The sequence below is a fragment of the Schistocerca piceifrons genome, chromosome 1 (genome assembly GCF_021461385.2).
Source record: "Schistocerca piceifrons isolate TAMUIC-IGC-003096 chromosome 1, iqSchPice1.1, whole genome shotgun sequence".
Taxonomy (NCBI): domain Eukaryota; kingdom Metazoa; phylum Arthropoda; class Insecta; order Orthoptera; family Acrididae; genus Schistocerca; species Schistocerca piceifrons.
Genome location: NC_060138.1, coordinates 300,481,682 through 300,500,340, shown reverse-complemented (window position 1 = coordinate 300,500,340; position 18,659 = coordinate 300,481,682). Strand labels below are relative to the sequence as shown.

Sequence of the window (18,659 nt, the reverse complement as noted above, 5' to 3'; positions counted from 1 at the left end):
CAATTTTTTGTCACTGAAATTATAACTTTATGATTTGTGCACTATAGTCCTATTTACACAATCTTTTTCCTGTAATTAGTATGGTTGTAAACTAGGGGATTGATGTGTCAGTTCCTGGATTATTTTTACAAGAAAACTATTTAATTAAGATTGTACAAGAAATAATCATGTAGGCTACTAAGATGGGTAAGGTATGCCTTTATCTGGTAACATACCAGCTGATGATGATGATGAAATTAAATTAATTAATTTATGGAAGCTTTAAAATATCTTTTTGTGCAATTTTCTATTTGCTTAATCATCAACTGTATCATCGTATGAAATTCTGTTCGTTAGTTCTGACTCTATGCACAAAAGAGCTAAGGTGTTTACCTTCTCTTGCCTTAAGATAGATCTTACATAATTTTTCACCTGTTTTAAGCAAGAAAAGCTTCTCTCACCCAAACAATTTGTTGCTGGTGTACATAGGACCATGCAACTGCTACATATAAGTTTGGTTAAACATTTTGCAAATTCTGTTTTTGGAGGAACAAAGATGACATTTCAATGATCCAGAATGTGGTTTTGGAAAAATTCTTTCAGAAGGAAGGTGGCATTGAAAATACACGCTTTCTTAAACTAAGTCAGTCTCTAAATCATTACGATACATTTCTTCCAAGAAAAGGGCTTTTTCCATAAGGCCTGATGATGGCAATATGACAACTTTTTATTGAACCTGTTGTAGGCCTCCTGCCATTTTTTAAATTCAGATATGAGTCTATCAATGAGGATGAGAAATGTGTTAACCCTGAAAGTATCACTAGCAATCATTCTCATTTCTTCATTGTTTGGTTCATCATAAATTTCTTTTCTTTTCGGTTCTCTTTTTCCGATGTCTTCTGTATACTGCTTCAACTCGCTGAATTCCACTGCCTTTTCTTTGAAATACTTAACATTTTCTCATTCAGCTATGAAAAACTTGGAAAAAGATTCATAAAGATCAACAACAGTGATCAAATCTACATTAGAAATCTGAATTTTAATATTCACTTTGTTTATTCTTTCCAAAAAAACATTCCATTTTACCACTGTTTTCAGTTTTCCTAAATTCAAAAGTGTTTTCTTCATATTGAAACAAAACAGTAACACCTTCTGCACGTGATGAGAATTAGACTCGTAAACTGACATTTTCAGTCAACAACAACTTTATTATGCAGACACAAATCGACTAATGTTTGAATGAGGTTATGTTGACCGAGGTCCAAGCTAACTTCCTGACATCTGCAATCTGTTTCTTTCGACGGCTACTTGCCGTTGTCGCCACCTATCGGCAAATTGCGGAAGCAAAGTTGTACACCTTGTATATAAATATGAATCTTTTTAATTTCTTTAAGACATAAAAAAATTTGGTCCCAAATTTGCTGCCACCAGAATCTGCCACTCTAGGTGCCAGCCTACTCAGCCAGCTGGTAAATCCATCATCCATCACTGCACACATTAGCTTTCACACACACACACACACACACACACACACACACACACACAGACAGACAGACAGACAGACACAGTGAGAGAGAGAGAGAGAGAGAGAGAGAGAGAGAGAGAGAGAGAGAGAGAGAGAGGTTGCACAGCTGCTAAGTCATCTGTGGAAAGACCTGCCTCCCACTATCCCACTACCCCCACCTTGTATCCAACTACTCACAGCAGTTGCACCCACTGCTGCAGTGAAGTCAAGAATAAAATAAAACATGCAGAAACACATGATAACTTCAATATAGTATCACTATAACACAATTCAACAGTATCAGTTTAATAGAAATAAGGCAAATTCCTTAAAAACTTACCTACAGTAACCTTTATTGTATGTCTGCTTGATCTTCAATAATTTTTTTCTTATTCAAGCAATTTATAGTCCTCTCTACAGTTTCTATCATACAATAATGCATAAAAGTAATTCCAAATCTGTGGATTTTAATGAAATTGAGAATGAACTGTCAATAAGAAAAACTTATAACACTAAAAAATTAATTTATTAATTAAAAAGTCCACAGTATAGATAAAAATCAATAAATCATAACATGTTTTTCAATTCATCAGTTTTTTCCTTCATCTGGCTGCCTAATGCTTGAACCTCTTCTTTCTTTTCATGAGCCTTTTTCCTAAATGCATTAGATTGTAGCAGTAACACATGATCCTTGTCTTTTGTGCAACCTCTGAAAGTTAATCAGCTCATTTGTGCAATAAAGAAATGTCAAATCAAGGTGCATTCTTTTCTGCTTTAAATCTTCCAATTCCTATTGCAATTTGTGGTTCCTTTCTGATACTCTTTTGGGCTTCTGTTCTTGTTTTTGTTCCTTAAGATAAGCTATGTAATTTTTTTTTCCTTGCATAAGATGCAAACGCCAACAATGCACCCCCCCCCCCCCCCCCCAAAATTTAATGTGGCCTTTAACTTGCCCCATAGCAATATAGGATCTTTCTTTCAAATTCCCTACTTCTAGAGCCTTTTTGATTGAGAATCCACTCTCTACTGTTGACTGACCATGTGGACAGGTTAAAAGCTTCTTGCAAACCTTCCAAATTTCGAAACCTCTTGAATACATACACTCCTGGAAATGGAAAAAAGAACACATTGACACCGGTGTGTCAGACCCACCATACTTGCTCCGGACACTGTGAGAGGGCTGTACAAGCAATGATCACACGCACGGCACAGCGGACACACCAGGAACCGCGGTTTTGGCCGTCGAATGGCGCTAGCTGCGCAGCATTTGTGCACCGCCGCCGTCAGTGTCAGCCAGTTTGCCGTGGCATACGGAGCTCCATCGCAGTCTTTAACACTGGTAGCATGCCGCGACAGTGTGGACGTGAACCGTATGTGCAGTTGACGGACTTTGAGCGAGGGCGTATAGTGGGCATGCGGGAGGCCGGGTGGACGTACCGCCGAATTGCTCAACACGTGGGGCGTGAGGTCTCCACAGTACATCGATGTTGTCGCCAGTGGTCGGCGGAAGGTGCACGTGCCCGTCGACCTGGGACCGGACCGCAGCGACGCACGGATGCACGCCAAGACCGTAGGATCCTACGCAGTGCCATAGGGGACCACACCGCCACTTCCCAGCAAATAGGGACACTGTTGCTCCTGGGGTATCGGCGAGGACCATTCGCAACCGTCTCCATGAAGCTGGGCTACGGTCCCGCACACCGTTAGGCCGTCTTCCGCTCACGCCCCAACATCGTGCAGCCCGCCTCCAGTGGTGTCGCGACAGGCGTGAATGGAGGGACGAATGGAGACGTGTCGTCTTCAGCGATGAGAGTCGCTTCTGCCTTGGTGCCAATGATGGTCGTATGCGTGTTTGGCGCCGTGCAGGTGAGCGCCACAATCAGGACTGCATACGACCGAGGCACACAGGGCCAACACCTGGCATCATGGTGTGGGGAGCGATCTCCTACACTGGCCATACACCACTGGTGATCGTCGAGGGGACACTGAATAGTGCACGGTACATCCAAACCGTCATCGAACCCATCGTTCTACCATTCCTAGACCGGCAAGGGAACTTGCTGTTCCAACAGGACAATGCACGTCCACATGTATCCCGTGCCACCCAACGTGCTCTAGAAGGTGTAAGTCAACTACCCTGGCCAGCAAGATCTCTGGATCTGTCCCCCATTGAGCATGTTTGGGACTGGATGAAGCATCGTCTCACGCGGTCTGCACGTCCAGCACGAACGCTGGTCCAACTGAGGTGCCAGGTGGAAATGGCATGGCAAGACGTTCCACAGGACTACATCCAGCATCTCTACGATCGTCTCCATGGGAGAATAGCAGCCTGCATTGCTGCGAAAGGTGGATATACACTGTACTAGTGCCGACATTGTGCATGCTCTGTTGCCTGTGTCTATGTGCCTGTGGTTCTGTCAGTGTGATCATGTGATGTATCTGACCCCAGGAATGTGTCAATAAAGTTTCCCCTTCCTGGGACAATGAATTCATGGTGTTCTTATTTCAATTTCCAGGAGTGTATTCTTGTACAGGAAATCATCTGATCTTGAAATTTTAACATCAAGATCTCTACATTCTTGTTACAGAACTTGCTACAAAATCTCCAAACTCCAATATGAGGGAGTCACAATTTTCCGCCAAAACATGGCCACTTTCAGACATACTATACAATACTAATTTCATCTTTTTCTAGCAACCAACTTATTTTCAAGAGTAATTTTTGGACCAAGACTGGCTGAATTACATACAAAGGAATATTGTAATGGAGGCTTCTCAAGAATACTTTTACTGATTCATACTACCCATTTCCAGTACCTAGATTATGCCTGAATTTTAAAGAAATTACATTTCAAAATTTATTATTTGGCTAAGCCTGTTGTTAATAGTGTGTTTGTTTCAGTACTTATACAAGCTGTTTCAGGAGGAATAGTAAATATTTTAGGAGGTGGTAGTATAGACTAATAAGAAGGTAATCCCAAAAGCAAAGTCTCTTATTTTTTTACAAGTACATAGACCTGTTTATTTCTACAATGGTTTACATCAGTTTACAGCTTGAACATTTAGCTATTTTTCGATATAATCACCATTTCTGTCGATGCATTTTTGTAGACGCTGTGGCAGTTTTTGTATGCCCATGTCATACCAGTTCACCACCATGCTGTTCAGAAAGATACGAACCTCTTCTTTCACCTCGTCATTGGAGCTGAATCGCTTTCCGGCCAAATGCTCTTTTAACCTAGGGAACAGGTGATAGTCACTGGGTGCCAAGTCAGGACTATAGGGTGGGCGGGTGATTATGTTCCACTGCAACTGTTGCAGGAGAGCAATGGTTTGCCAAGCAATGTGTGGGCGAGCATTGTCATGGAGAATGTGTTGCCCTTGCTCAACATTCCTCTTCTCTGGTTCTGAATTGCCCATTTGAGTTTTTTCAGAGTCTCACAGTACCTGTCAGCGTTAATTATGGTCCCAGTGATTCAGCTCCGACGACGAGATGAAAGAAGAGGTTCATAACTTTCTGAACAGCATGGCGGCAAGGTGGTATGACATGGACATACAAAAACTGCCACAGCGTCTACAAAAATACGTCGACAGAAATGGTGATTATGTCGAAAAATAGCTAAATGTTCAAGCTGTAAACTGATGTAAACCATTGTAGAAATAACAGGTCTATGTACTTGTAAACAATAGGAGACCTTACTTTTGGGATTACCCTCGTATGAATAAAATATTTGGTATAACAAGAGATAAGTTTTCATTTTGCATCCCGGTACTCCAGTCAATATCGAGTGTCACTTTCGCTTTGAAATTCAAGTTGTGAAGCTGTACTTGAGTTTACATAAATAAATTTTTCAACTGTGATTGCAATTTTTTTGGCCAATTTTACTGAATCGTTTCAGCATGTCACATGTATTTACGAATATTGAGTATGTCAATATGAGATTTGTGTACAGCTTTTGTAATGGAAACACACCTACTATTTTGAGAGAAAACTGCAGATGATTTCTTAATCACAGAGTACCAGATTCAAGAGCATTTAGTCTTGTTTTATCTAAACTATGTGATACTGGTGCATTGCCTGGCAGTCATATTTCATCTGAATGTGCATTATTAACAGTGTGTGAATAAATTAGAAGACATTATTCAATTGTTAGAACGCAGTCTTCAACAAGCACATGCAGAACTTCTACATGTACTGGTGTTACACATACAGAAAATGGCAGACACTGTGTATGTATGCCCTTTTTTGTCACCATTTACAGCGGATTTATCAGTTTGGGGAAAAAAAGGAAGAGGAAGAGGAAGAGGAGGAGGAAGAAGAAGAAGAAGAAGAAGAAGAAGAAGAAGAAGAAGAAGAAGAAGAAGAAGAGAGAAAGAAAGAAAGAAAAAAGCCAATTAATCCAATTACTACTGTTTGCTGATGAAGCCATTTTAACTCATGATGGTCTTAACTCCCACTGCTGGTTCAACAGACACCCAGTTGCCTTTCTGGAGAGACGTTTCCAACAACACTTCTCGGTAAATGTAAGGTATAATATGATAGACAATCAGCTGATTGCATCTACTGTGTTACTGCAGCATATTATAGGGCCCCATTATCTAGACATTCTTGAAAATGAGAGGTTTCTTTAGTTACAATGATGGTTATGTTCTTCTAGCATGATGGAGTTTCTACGCATTCTCACTGTCAAGAGTAACTTCATCTACACCTAGCATTCCCCAGTAGAGGGATCAGCAAAAACAGATCATTTTTTGGCTGCTGAGGCAAAGTCTAAAAGAAACAGCATATCCAAGAGACAAATTGATCATTCAGATTATGTACAGTGCTGACCTCATTGAAGAATGCCACAATGAGCACAGAAGAGCTACATGTATGTTCTCAAGAGAATTCAAAAGTTTGTTGAAGTCAGACACGGGATTAATGAAAATCAACTTTGAATTTTATCGTTTGCCTTTGCTGACCACCTTCTGTGGGTATTTGTTCAGATTACATTCTAATGGTTGTATCTCAGTAACCAATGAAAACTGGACTCATGTTATATGGAATGTTTTACTCAAAATTGTCTATGCTACCATATCCTAAAATAATTCTTATTCCTCTGAAACCCCATATAAGTACAACAGCAACTTCCTACAGTGTTACTAAAAAATTAATGTCAATATATAACAGTGATGAGATGATTCTCTCATCATAAACAACAATTTACCTGAATGTTCAATAATGGTAATAGCAGATTCACGTTCATCTGGTGGAAGTTTACTGTTAAGAGCACGTACTTGATCATCCACCATAAGAGACATAAGTGCTGGCAGAAATTTAGTAACAATCTGTGGATCCAGTTTTGGTTCTTTAAATTCCTGAAAAGTGAGAAACTCTACATTATGTTTTCTGTGTATGTGCTAGGTATAGACAATACCGGTATAAAAATACGGCATAATTTATTAAAAATAATAATATGGGAGACATAATATGTTTTCTGTCCATAATCACAATCTATTCTACACTGAAGAATATTACCTTTTTTACTTTTTTCTCTCTTTTTTCCTGCAAGGTCAGATGGAAAGAAACACAAAATTAGGTTCAGAGCAAAACATGGTTTTTGATATCGGAAAAAGTTCAAGGAATCAGTGGCAGAATTTCTGTGTGGAGTGCATTCTGCACTGACCATGCAGATGGATGGAACAAGATACAGGATGGTTTCCATTTTATCTGATGTCACAGTAGGAACAAATTCGTACATACAGGGCTGTTGCACTGTGGTACCTGGCAATAATCAGATGATACAAACTGGTAGTTAGTAAAGACATATTTCATCAACATCTCTTGACAATTGTGAAATATGAGGTTTCTTTTTTTCCAAATATTTGCAAACTGTATGGGGCACTGCCTACACAAAATTTTGTACAACAAAATTCCACTGATGGAAATCAAACATTATTAGCTACACACTAATCGGAACTTAAGTCTAATCGCAAGGATCTTGTTCAAATGACTGAATGGTGGGACAAAGTTGAATACAATATTACTTTTGGGCACTATCATGGATAAATTCTGAACATGATACAAATAACAGAAGAGATGGTAGGAAGCAGGATGTGTTGTTTGCTATAATAACAACAAAAGGCCAAAGAAAGAATTGATAGGTCAGCTATGAATTTGTATTTTACAACACATAGTCCCAAGATGAAATATTTCTTCAATCAGCCCATTTATAACATGATGTTACCCACAAATTAAACATCACACAGAGACATCAAAACCCCTCATAGTGAAAACAGACTTGTGGTGAGGAAGAAAATTTCAGGTTGAGGGGATAATAGGGAAGTAAATGGGACAGGTCCTTTACAAAAGAAACCATACTGACATCTGCCTTCAGAAATTTAGGAAAACCACTGCAAATCAATAATTAGATGGCTGAATGAGGATTTGAACAGCCGTCCCGAAGTTGAGTCCAGTGTACTAACCACTGCACCATCATGTACTATCTTCCATTGAGGAAAATGTATTATTACTTACCTACATTACATATAAACTGAAATGGCTATTGAGATAGAGAAAGCTATGGAAAAATATGACAGATTCAATAAAAATAACGTGAATATCCAAATGGGAATTCAGCAGAAATTATTATATCAGTAAATAAACACCACAGATTTGCACGCACCATGGGAATGAAGGTACATACATCTTACGGACAACAGTCACTGAACTGTTTGCATGCAAAAAAAAACCTGCTAGGGGTTGAAAATTATTACCTTTGGTCTCTCACATGTCCTGAGAGAAAAGATTAATGGAGAGTTTCTTGACAAATTACATACCTACTTTGCCGAGATACTGAAAAATACATTTAAAAAAATGGTTCAAATGACTCTGAGCACTATGGGACTTAACATCTATGGTCATCAGTCCCCTAGAACTTAGAACTACTTAAACCTAACTAACCTAAGGACATCACACAACACCCAGTCATCACGAGGCAGAGAAAATCCCTGACCCTGCCAGGAATCGAACCCGGGCGTGGGAAGCGAGAACGCTACCGCACGATCACGAGCAGCGGACGAAAAATACATCAAATATCACTCCTAGTATCTCCCAGCAAGAGGAGGGAAGGTGGTGGAATCAGGTTCCTGATCACCAGACTGCACATCAAATTCCTGGGTTGTATTACAAACCCACAGTGTCTCATGGAGTGACGGCATGTGTTACACTTTAGGTGACCCATCTGTAAATAGTGATGCTATGCTACATGAGCAACTTGATACTTTTTGAGAATAGGCTATATGCCAGCATTGGGTTTCACTCTACTTTTTCTCACCACCATTGCCACCATCATCACAGCAACAACAATGAAATGAAATGTCATGTGGCTAGGGCCTCCTGTCGAGTAGACCTGTCTTCTGAGTTGATGCCATGATGGCAGCTTGTGTGTCGATGGGGATGATACAGTGATGATGACGGCAACACAACACCCAGTTCCTGAGTGGAGAAAATCTCCAACCCAGCCGGTAATCGAACCTGGGCCCCTTTGCATGGCATTCTGTCATGCTGACCACTCAGCTATCGAGGCGGACAGCAGCAACAATCGTCACACTACATTATACATGGATTCAATACAGTTATCTATATGAAACAGTTACACTTAGACCACTCAGATTGGGTATATCAAGACATACTGCATGGCCAGTATAGTAGTGCAAATGTGAAGTTTCCGCGACAGCATAATTAAGGAGTCTACCAAAATACAGACGTTGAAAACATAACACACTGGGGCATAGATTTCAAATTAAGCAAGGCTTGGGATCCAGCACTCAATTTATTAAGATCTCACTGGCTGTCTCATCTACCAGAGCTGGAAAACACCGAGAGAATGCGCATTTCACAAAATAACAGTTCAGAATCCAGATAACAGATGAACATCAAAGGGAATAGGGGTGTCAGAGTCAAACAAAGCTGTAAATAACAACACAACACCAAAAATACTTGACAGTCTAGTTGAAGTCCAGGCAAAAAGTTTACTTCATATCACAGCTTGCAGCACCTGAAGACAGTGTCTAGATCAGTTGTTGAAATAACATGTCTCACGGAATCGACATTTCGGCAGGACACCCAAAGGCATACCATTATCAATTGTCCCAAGAAAACTTGAGAGATAGCAATAATTCATATTGATTAGCTTGCAAAGGAAAAACAGTAAGTAGCTAAGCACTAAGCAGACATTCCATGCCAAATGGGTGATAAATGAGAGAAGAGGTCTTGATTTAAAAATAAAAAAGATCACCATAGGAAAGTATACCCGACACACAGGAATTTTTGTAATATAAAAGCTGAGGGACTGGAAGTGCTAATCGTTAGAAAATCCATCTATTCATCACACTTGACACTTTCACCTTTTCTCACATTCAGACATACTCGTGGTTGGAAAATGTTTTGAGTTCAATGAAGAGGATATAGCAGCTGTAGCTCAGTATTATAGATCTTGCAGAGTTGCAGTTCAGGAATAAAATAAATGCACTGGAGATAATATTTGGTAAAGCACAGTGACCTAGAAAGAACATAAGCGCATTTTGACCTAGAAAACAAAGTCTTTAATTGTTATACAACAACTCAAGCAGGCAATGATCTTAACCACAAGCAATAAAAAACACGAGGGTAAGTCAATTATTACCCACAAAGTAGTTATAAAATTTTATTGTAATCAAATAGGAAACTTACAAGAACATCATTTTTCGATATAGTCTCTTTGCGTTTCAACACACTTGGTCCATCATTGTAAAAGTTTCCTGATGCCCTCATAAAAAAAGGTTCTCGGTTGAGCTGCGGGCCAGGAATGCACAGTTTTTTTCACTACTTCATCCGAGGCAAATCAACAACCCCTTAATGCCTGTTTGAGAGGACCAAACAAGTGATAGCCCGAAGGAGCAAGATCGAGACTATATGGGGGATGATCCAGTACTTCAACTTTGAGTTTCTGGAGCTTTCCAGCAGTGTGGGCAGCAGTATGCGGACGGGCATTGTCGTGCAACAACACAACACCTTTTGACAGCAATCTTGGCGTTAGCTGCGAATTGCAGGCTTTAGCCTGGCAGTAAGCATCTTATTGTAACATACACTGTTTATTGTTGTGCCCCTTTCCCCATAATGTTCCAGTACTGGACCTTGTGCATCCCAAAAAACCGTAAGCATCAGTTTTCCTGCAGACTGTTGGGTCTTGAACTTTTTCTTGCACGGCAAATTTGGATGTTTCCATTCCATACTCTGCCATTTACTCTCCGGCTCATAATGATGGATCCATGTTTCGTCACCAGTAATGATCCTGTCTAAGAAGTTGTCCCCTTCGTTACCATAGTGATTCAAATATGTTTTGCAGATGTCCAAGCGTGTTTGTTTATGCAACTGTGAGAGTTGTTTTGGGACCCATCTTGCACAAACTTTATGAAACCCAAGTCTGTTGTGGATGACTTTGTAGGCAAAACTGTGACTAATTTGCAGATGATGTGCCACTTCATCAACAGTTAATCATCTGTCTAAGAGAATCATTTCACGTGAACGCTCAATGGTTTCTTAATTTGTGGCAGTAAACAGTCGTCCGGCTCCTTCATCGTGCATAACACTTGTGCAACCATTTCGGAATTTTTCAATCCATTCGTAGGCACTCTGTTGTGGCAAAACACTGCTCCTGTACTGTACCGAAAGTTTTCGATGAATTTCAGCCCCCGATACGCCTTCCAACCACAAAAAAAAAAGACCACTGAACGTTGCTCTTCTTTGGTGAAAATAGACAACAGAGTGGCCATGATTAACAGCACAACAGCGATAACAAAACTAACCTAGCAGCTTGAAAATTGCAAAGGTATAACAACAAATAAACAAAGCATGTAACATCAATGTAAAACGACAGTACTACCAAACAAACAAAAATATAACTAAATTGTGGATAATAATTGACATACCCTCATATATTACATCTCAGGCCTTCCTAATATTTTGTTTATAACACTGAACTGCCAATTAAATTTAAGAAGAACAGCAATTAAATTAAGAAGATAATACGTGTACAGTTTTCACTGTTGAGATTTGGATGACTTGACACAGAAAGAGAAGGGATTAGAGAAGTTGTCAGAGGCTGGAGACTGAGCTATAGGCACACTCTGCATGCACGGACTCTGTGCTTCCAAAGCCAGCACAGGAAAATTTCCAAGCGTAAAATGCTACCACTAATTCAGCCACGTGAAGGCAGCTTTCCTCAGCAACAACATCACCTGCGACATCACCAAATTTGGACACTTCATGAACCAAGTAGACCAAAACAACATGGCTGACATGTGGGCCATAATCACTGCACTGCTGATGCAGTCTTCATATAATTGACTAAAGGAGGAGTTGATCCGGCGAATTTCATCATCGTGGGAACTACAGGGACATCAGCTGTTGCACCAAAGAGGAATGCAATGACAGGAGGTCATCTCAGTTCCTGCACCATCTGTGGAGCCTCGTACAGTCCGATGTGGTTCCAGACTCACTGTTTCATGCTGTCTGGGTGCACAGCACCCCAGGACAAAGGCAAGCAGTCATCACCATGCAGGCAGACATGCAATTCGGCACTGTCGCGGACTTCGCTGATCGGGTGCATGATGCACTGGCAAAGGCTGCAGCAGCCTACGATGCCGCAGCCCTGACAGCAATACCCGCTCCGCAGCAATATACATCTCCTGCTAGATACTGCATTAGGCTCTGATTCGCACCACCCATTTCAGAACTTGACTGCATAGATGGTAGATTAATTAGGTGGTGCATTCACCAATAGAGGGCAGCAGACACTGTGCAGTGGCTGATCCAGCTACTGGCAATCCAGCTCACGCAACAGCCAATGCATCACCAGCCGTTCAAGCAGTACCCCACCAACGTCAGAGCAGCAGTCAAGTTGCTTTTGCTGGTATCACGAGTCTCTTCATAGCAGAACACGTCAGCAGTGTGAAGTATTTCAGTTATACAGGTTCCAATCTGGCTATTTTCTCACAATCTATGTTAAGAGACCACTGGACAATTGAGGTGCTGTCTCTTGTGGCGTCAAACAATTCAGCCAAATAAAACATAAGGCATACATCACTGAAATTCAGATCTCAGACTGCACCACACATTAGAGTGGACATTCGCTGAGGCTGAAGTCAACAAGCCTATCTTGGGTGCGGATTTCCTCGGCCAGAACTTAATATCATGAATGCCCAGTTGAGCACTTTCTTCAGCATTAAACCAGTGAAGTCTCACAGACCGTATGCAGAAATACTGGATAAATTTTTGGAGCTCACTTGCCTGCCTCGTGCACTGAGAGACGTCAAACATTTGACAGACTGCAACATTTTGACTACACCCGGACCACCCATCTCTTGCCATGGTGAGTCACCATAGCAAAGGCTGAGTTCAAGGCCTTGCCGTGAAAGGGTGCTGTTTGAACATCAAGCAACTCATGATCATCTGCCTTGCACTTCGTCCCCAAGAAAGAAAACTTGTAACACTCAAGTGGGGACTACCATGCCTTACGTGCATGAATGCTGCTGGACAAATATCCGGTACAGCATTGCAAGATTTTAACAAAATCTCCTTTCTTATCTTGGTTTGGTGAAAATTAATTATTATACCTCTTTTTACTCATGTCTCACATGTATGTCAACGCTACTCTGTTATGAACAAGCTTCTTATTTAACATAGTATTCATTTTATAGTGTACTTTGGGTCCATGTAAGTTAAAATGGACTGGCGCATATCTATCTTCTTAAGAGATGATGTCTAACTGAAACCCTCAGCTGCCGACAGGTGTTGTTGATATACCTCGATGTGGACAGCTGAAAATGTGTGCCCTGACCGGGACTCGAACCCGGGATCTCCTGCTTACAAGGCAGACGCTCTATCCATCTGAGCCACCGAGGACACAGATGAATAGCGCGACTGCAGAGACTTATCCCTTGCACGCTTCCCGTGAGACTCATATTCCCAACTGTCCACAATTCTACATATGTAATGTACCTTATAGACATTTGCCCATTCACATTTGCCCCCTCCCCCCCCCCCCCCCCCCAAAGGGAGGGACTTCTGTTGGAGCCTTACAGAAGTGATGCTGCTCATTCATCCATGGCCTAATAAAATGGGTACTATACCATAACACAAGTGCATTTTAACATAGAAAAGAAAGCCTTTCATTATTATATGAGTTGTAACTTAAGCAGATAATGATCTTGACCATAAACAATAAAAAATATATTATGTCTGAGGTCTCCCTAATGTTTTATTTATAACATTGAACTGCCAATGATAGCACTAATTATACAGGGTGATTCAAAAAGAATACCACAACTTTAGGAATTTAAAACTCTGCAACGACAAAAGGCAGAGCTAAGCACTATCTGTCGGCGAATTAAGGGAGCTATAAAGTTTCATTTAGTTGTACATTTGTTCGCCATTTCAGCCAATAAAGTTTTTGGTCCCTTTTTCTTCAAAGGTGCTACTGTAACTGGACTACAGTATCTGGAGATGTTAGAGAATTGGCTGTTCCCTCAGCTCGAACAAGAAGCACAACAATTCATATTTCAGCAGGATGGAGCGCCACCACATTGGCACTTATCTGTCCGTAACTACCTGAACGTCAACTACCCGAGGCGATGGATCGGCCGCCAGGCAGCCCGTGACAGAGCACGTCATCACTGGCCTCCAAGAAGCCCTGATCTCACCCCCTGCGATTTTTTCTTATGGGGGTATGTTAAGGATATGGTGTTTCGGCCACCTCTCCCAGCCACCATTGATGATTTGAAACGAGAAATAACAGCAGCTATCCAAACTGTTACACCTGATGTGCTACAGAGAGTGTGGAACGAGTTGGAGTATCGGGTTCATATTGCTCGTGTGTCTGGAGGGGGCCATATTGAACATCTCTGAACTTGTTTTTGAGTAAAAAAAAAAACATTTTTAAATACTCTTTGTAATGATGTATAACAGAAGGTTATATTATGTTTCTTCCATTAAATACACATTTTTAAAGTTGTGGTATTCTTTTTGAATCACCCTGTATTTAAGAAGATAATATGTTTAAGTTTTCATTGTTGAGATACAAATGACATGATACAGAAAGCAGGAGGATTCCAGAAGTTGTCAGGTGGGAAACACAAAGTTACAGAACTGTATGGAATGAAAGTTCATTAAGTTCAACAAGGAAAACAGATTAGAGCTAAACATGCAAGGCATTCGTTCACTGGTACTCAAGACCCACTGTAGTTACACGGTTCACAAATCTTTAGGGAAATTTGTGCACTTTCACATGAATAAGACTAACATGCAGGCAGTTGGGGTACACATATTTTATTCCTGTGAGACAGCATAGAGGGGTAGGGCAGGGTGGGGTGGGAGGGGTGGAGGAGAGATGTGGTTATGTGGCGGTAACAGGAAAGACATCCACCCACCACTTAAATTAACCTTGCCAAATCCATTAATAACCAACATTTCACTGATTCGGGGTAAAGGCACAAGAAACAGAAGAAGATGATAAGCAAAGTGAGCAATATAGCAGAATAAGAAACAAAATTTGGTTGGTTGGTTTGTGGGATTAAAGGGACCAGACTGCAACAGTCATCGGTCCCTTGTTCCAAAACTTAAAAACTACTACACAGAGTAAAAAACGGATAATAGAGACAACAGACAACACAGGACAAGAAAAAATCAGACAAAGAACAGACATAACAAATTAAAATCACACGGAGTGTAGCAGTGGTGGCCGACCATAGAATAAAAAAAGGAAAAGCCAACCACTGAGAACACATTAAAAACTCAGTTTAAAACCGTAGGCCAAAGGCCAGAATCAACACAAAACAATAAAATAAAACATAAACACTCATATTAAATGAAAAAAACCCCCTGCCCGAATAAAACGTAAAACTAAGCCAGCCATAGCAGGGTCATCAGTTAAAAGGGCAGGGAGCGTATCAGGCAGCGCAAATGTCCGTCTGAAAAGGGGGCAGGCCAACAATTTGTGGGCCACTGTCAAAGCCGCCCCGCAGCGACACAGAGGAGGGTCCTCCTGGCGCAGTAAGTAACTGTGTGTCAGCCGGGAGTGGCCAATGCGGAGCCGACAAAGGATGACTGAGTCCCTGCAGTTGGCTCGCATTGATGACCGCCATACAGTTGTCGTCTCCTTAATGGCACGGAGTTTATTGGGCGTGATCCGATCGTGCCATTCAGCGTTCCAAAGTGCAAAAACTTTTCGGCGGAGGACCGCTCGCAAATCAGTCTCTGGGAGGCCAACATCCAGAGATGGTTGCCTGGTGGCCTCTTTCGCCAGGCGGTCAACATGTTCATTGCCCGGGATACCGACATGATCAGGGGTCCACACAAGGACCACAGAGTGGCCGCAACGGGCAAGAGTATGCAGGGACTCCTGAATAGCCATCACCAAACGAGAAAGAGGGAAATACTGGTCGAGAGCTCATAAACTGCTCAGGGAATCGCTACAGATCACGAAGGGCTCACCTGAGCAGGAGCGGATATACTCTAGGGCTCGAAAGATGGCGACCAGCTCAGCAGTGTGAACGCTGCAGCCAGCCGGCAAGGAACATTGTTCAGAATGGTCCCCTAGAGTTAGCGCATAACCGACACGACCAGCAACCATCGAAACGTCAGTGTAAACAACGTCAGAGCCCTGATACGTGGCCAGGATGGAATAAAAGCGGCGGCGGAAGGCCTCTGGAGGGACTGAGTCCTTCAGGCCCTGTGCCAAGTCGAGCCGAAGGTAAGGGCGAGGAACACACCATGGGGGTGTATGCAAAGTGGCCCGGAAAGGAGGTGGAACAGTGAAAACCCTAAGCCCGGAGAGAAGCTATTTGATGCGGACCGCGATCATACAACCTGACCGGGGCCGACATTCTGGCAGATGGACGACCGATCGCGGGAACAGGAGATGATAGTTTGGATGCCCGGGCAAGCTAAAAACATGGGCAGCATAAGCGGCCAGTAAATTTTGGCGCCTGAACCGCAATGGAGGGACACCTGCCTCCGCAAGTATGCTGTCCACTGGGCTGGTCCGGAAAGCACTAGTGGCAAGGCGTATTCCGCTGTGTAGGATTGGATCCAGCACCCGCAAAGCAGATGGGGATGCTGAGCCATAAGCCAGGCTCCCATAATCCAGACGAGACTGGATTAACGCCTGGTAGAGCCGTAACAGGGTAGATCAGTCAGCGCCCCAGTGGGTGTGGCTCAAGCATCTCAGAGCATTTAGATGCCGCCAACATGCCTGTTTAAGCTGCCGAATATGAGGCAGCCAAGTCAGCCGGGCATCAAAAACTACACCCAAAAACCTGTGGGTCTCCACCACAGCAAGGAGTTCGTCGGCAAGATAAAGCTGCGGCTCAGAATTGACTGTTCGGTGCCGGCAGAAATGCATAACGCAGGTCTTGGCAGCCGAAAACTGAAAACCATGTGCTACAGCCCAAGACTGCGCCTTGCGTATATCGCCCTGTAGCTGACGTTCAACAGCTGCAATGCCAGTAGAGCGGTAGTAAAGGCAGAAGTCGTCAGCATACAGGGAAGCGGAGACAGAATTTCCCACCGCTGCAGCGAGCCCGTTTATTGCGATTAAAAACAGGCAGACACTGCGGACAGATCCCTGTGGTACCCCGTTCTCCTGAACTCGGGAGGAACTATGGGAGGCCGCGACTTGCACGCGGAAGGTACGATATGACAGAAAATTTCGGATAAAGATCGGCAGAGGGCCCCGAAGACCCCATCCATGAAGCATAGAAAGTATGTGATGATGCCATGTCATATCGTACGCCTTCCGCATGTTGAAAAAGACAGCGACCAGGTGCTGACGGCGGGCAAAGGCAGTACGGATGGCCGACTCCAGACTCACCAGATTGTCGGTGGCGGAGCGGCCTTTACGGAACCCACCCTGAGACGGAGCCAGAAGGCCCCGAGACTCCAGTACCCAATGCATGCGCCGGCTCACCATCCGTTCGAGAAGCTTGCAAAGAACGTTGGTGAGGCTAATGGGGCAGTAGCTGTCCACCTCCAAAGGGCTCTTGCCCAGTTTCAAAACGGGGATGACAATGCATTCCCGCCATTGCGACGGAAACTCACCCTCAACCCAGAGACGGTTGTAAAGGTCGAGGAGGCGTCGCTTGCAGTCCACTGAAAGGTGTTTCAGCATCTGACAGTGGATGCGATCTGGCCCAGGAGCGGTATCAGGGCAAGCAGCAAGGGAACTGTGAAATTCCCACTCACTGAATGGACCATTGTAGGATTCAGAATGGTGGGTGTGAAAAGAAAGGCTCCGACGTTCCATCCACTCTTTAATGGAGCGGAAGGCCAGGGGGTAATTGGAAGAAGCGGAACTCAGAGCAAAATGCTCTGCCAAGCAGTTGGCAATTTCGTCGGAGTCTGTACAAACTGCTCCATTCAGTGAGAGCGCAGGGACGCTGACAGGGGTCCAATAGCCATAGAGGCGTCGGATCTTGGCCCAGACCTGCGATGGAGAGACATGGAGGCCAATGGTGGACAAATACCGCTCGAGACACTCCTGCTTGCTTTGGCGGATAAGGCGAGGGGCCCACGCACGCAGACATTTGAAGGTAATGAGGTGTTAAATGCAGGGATGTCGCTTGTGACGTTGGAGCGCCCGCCGGCAATCTTTAATCGCTTCAGCGATCTCAGGCGACCACCAAGGCACAGTCCGCCGCCGAGGGGAGCCAGAAGAACTGGGAATGGAAGATTCAGCGGCAGTAACGATGCCCGTGGTGACCGAGTGAACCACCGCATCAATGCCATCATTAGATGGAGGCTCAATAGCGGCAATGGAGGAAAACAAGTCCCAGTCAGCCTTATTCATTGCCCACCTGTAAGGGCGCCCAGAAGACTGACGCTGTGGCAGTGACAGAAAGATCGGAGAGTGGTCAACACCACACAGGGCATCATGCACTCTCCACTGCACAGATGGTAAGAGGCTAGGGCTGCAGATCGAAGGTCAATGGCGGAGTACGTGCCATGCGCCACACTGAAGTGTGTGAAGGAACCATCACTTAACAGTGAAAGATCGAGCTGTGCCAATAAATGCTCAATGGTGGCGCCTCGATCTGTCACCACTGACCCACCCCACAGAGGGTTATGGGCGTTGAAGTCACCCAGTAAGAAGAAAGGTGG

General features: G+C 43.2%; 1 protein-coding gene and 1 non-coding gene across 3 annotated transcripts in view; both read right to left on the bottom strand.

Annotated features, from left to right (window-relative positions):
- Nucleotides 1-18,659, bottom strand: part of LOC124788301 (negative elongation factor B) — a 143,343-nt gene that overhangs the window by 19,762 nt on the left and 104,922 nt on the right. For both annotated transcript variants that reach the window (XM_047255543.1, XM_047255535.1), the window contains exon 9: nt 6,691-6,841. In XM_047255543.1, coding sequence (XP_047111499.1) covers nt 6,691-6,841 — 151 coding nt within the window. The remainder of the gene's footprint in view (nt 1-6,690; nt 6,842-18,659) is intronic.
- Trnat-ugu lies at nt 13,336-13,410 on the bottom strand. Its single transcript has one exon. It is a non-coding gene; the product is annotated as a tRNA-Thr (tRNA).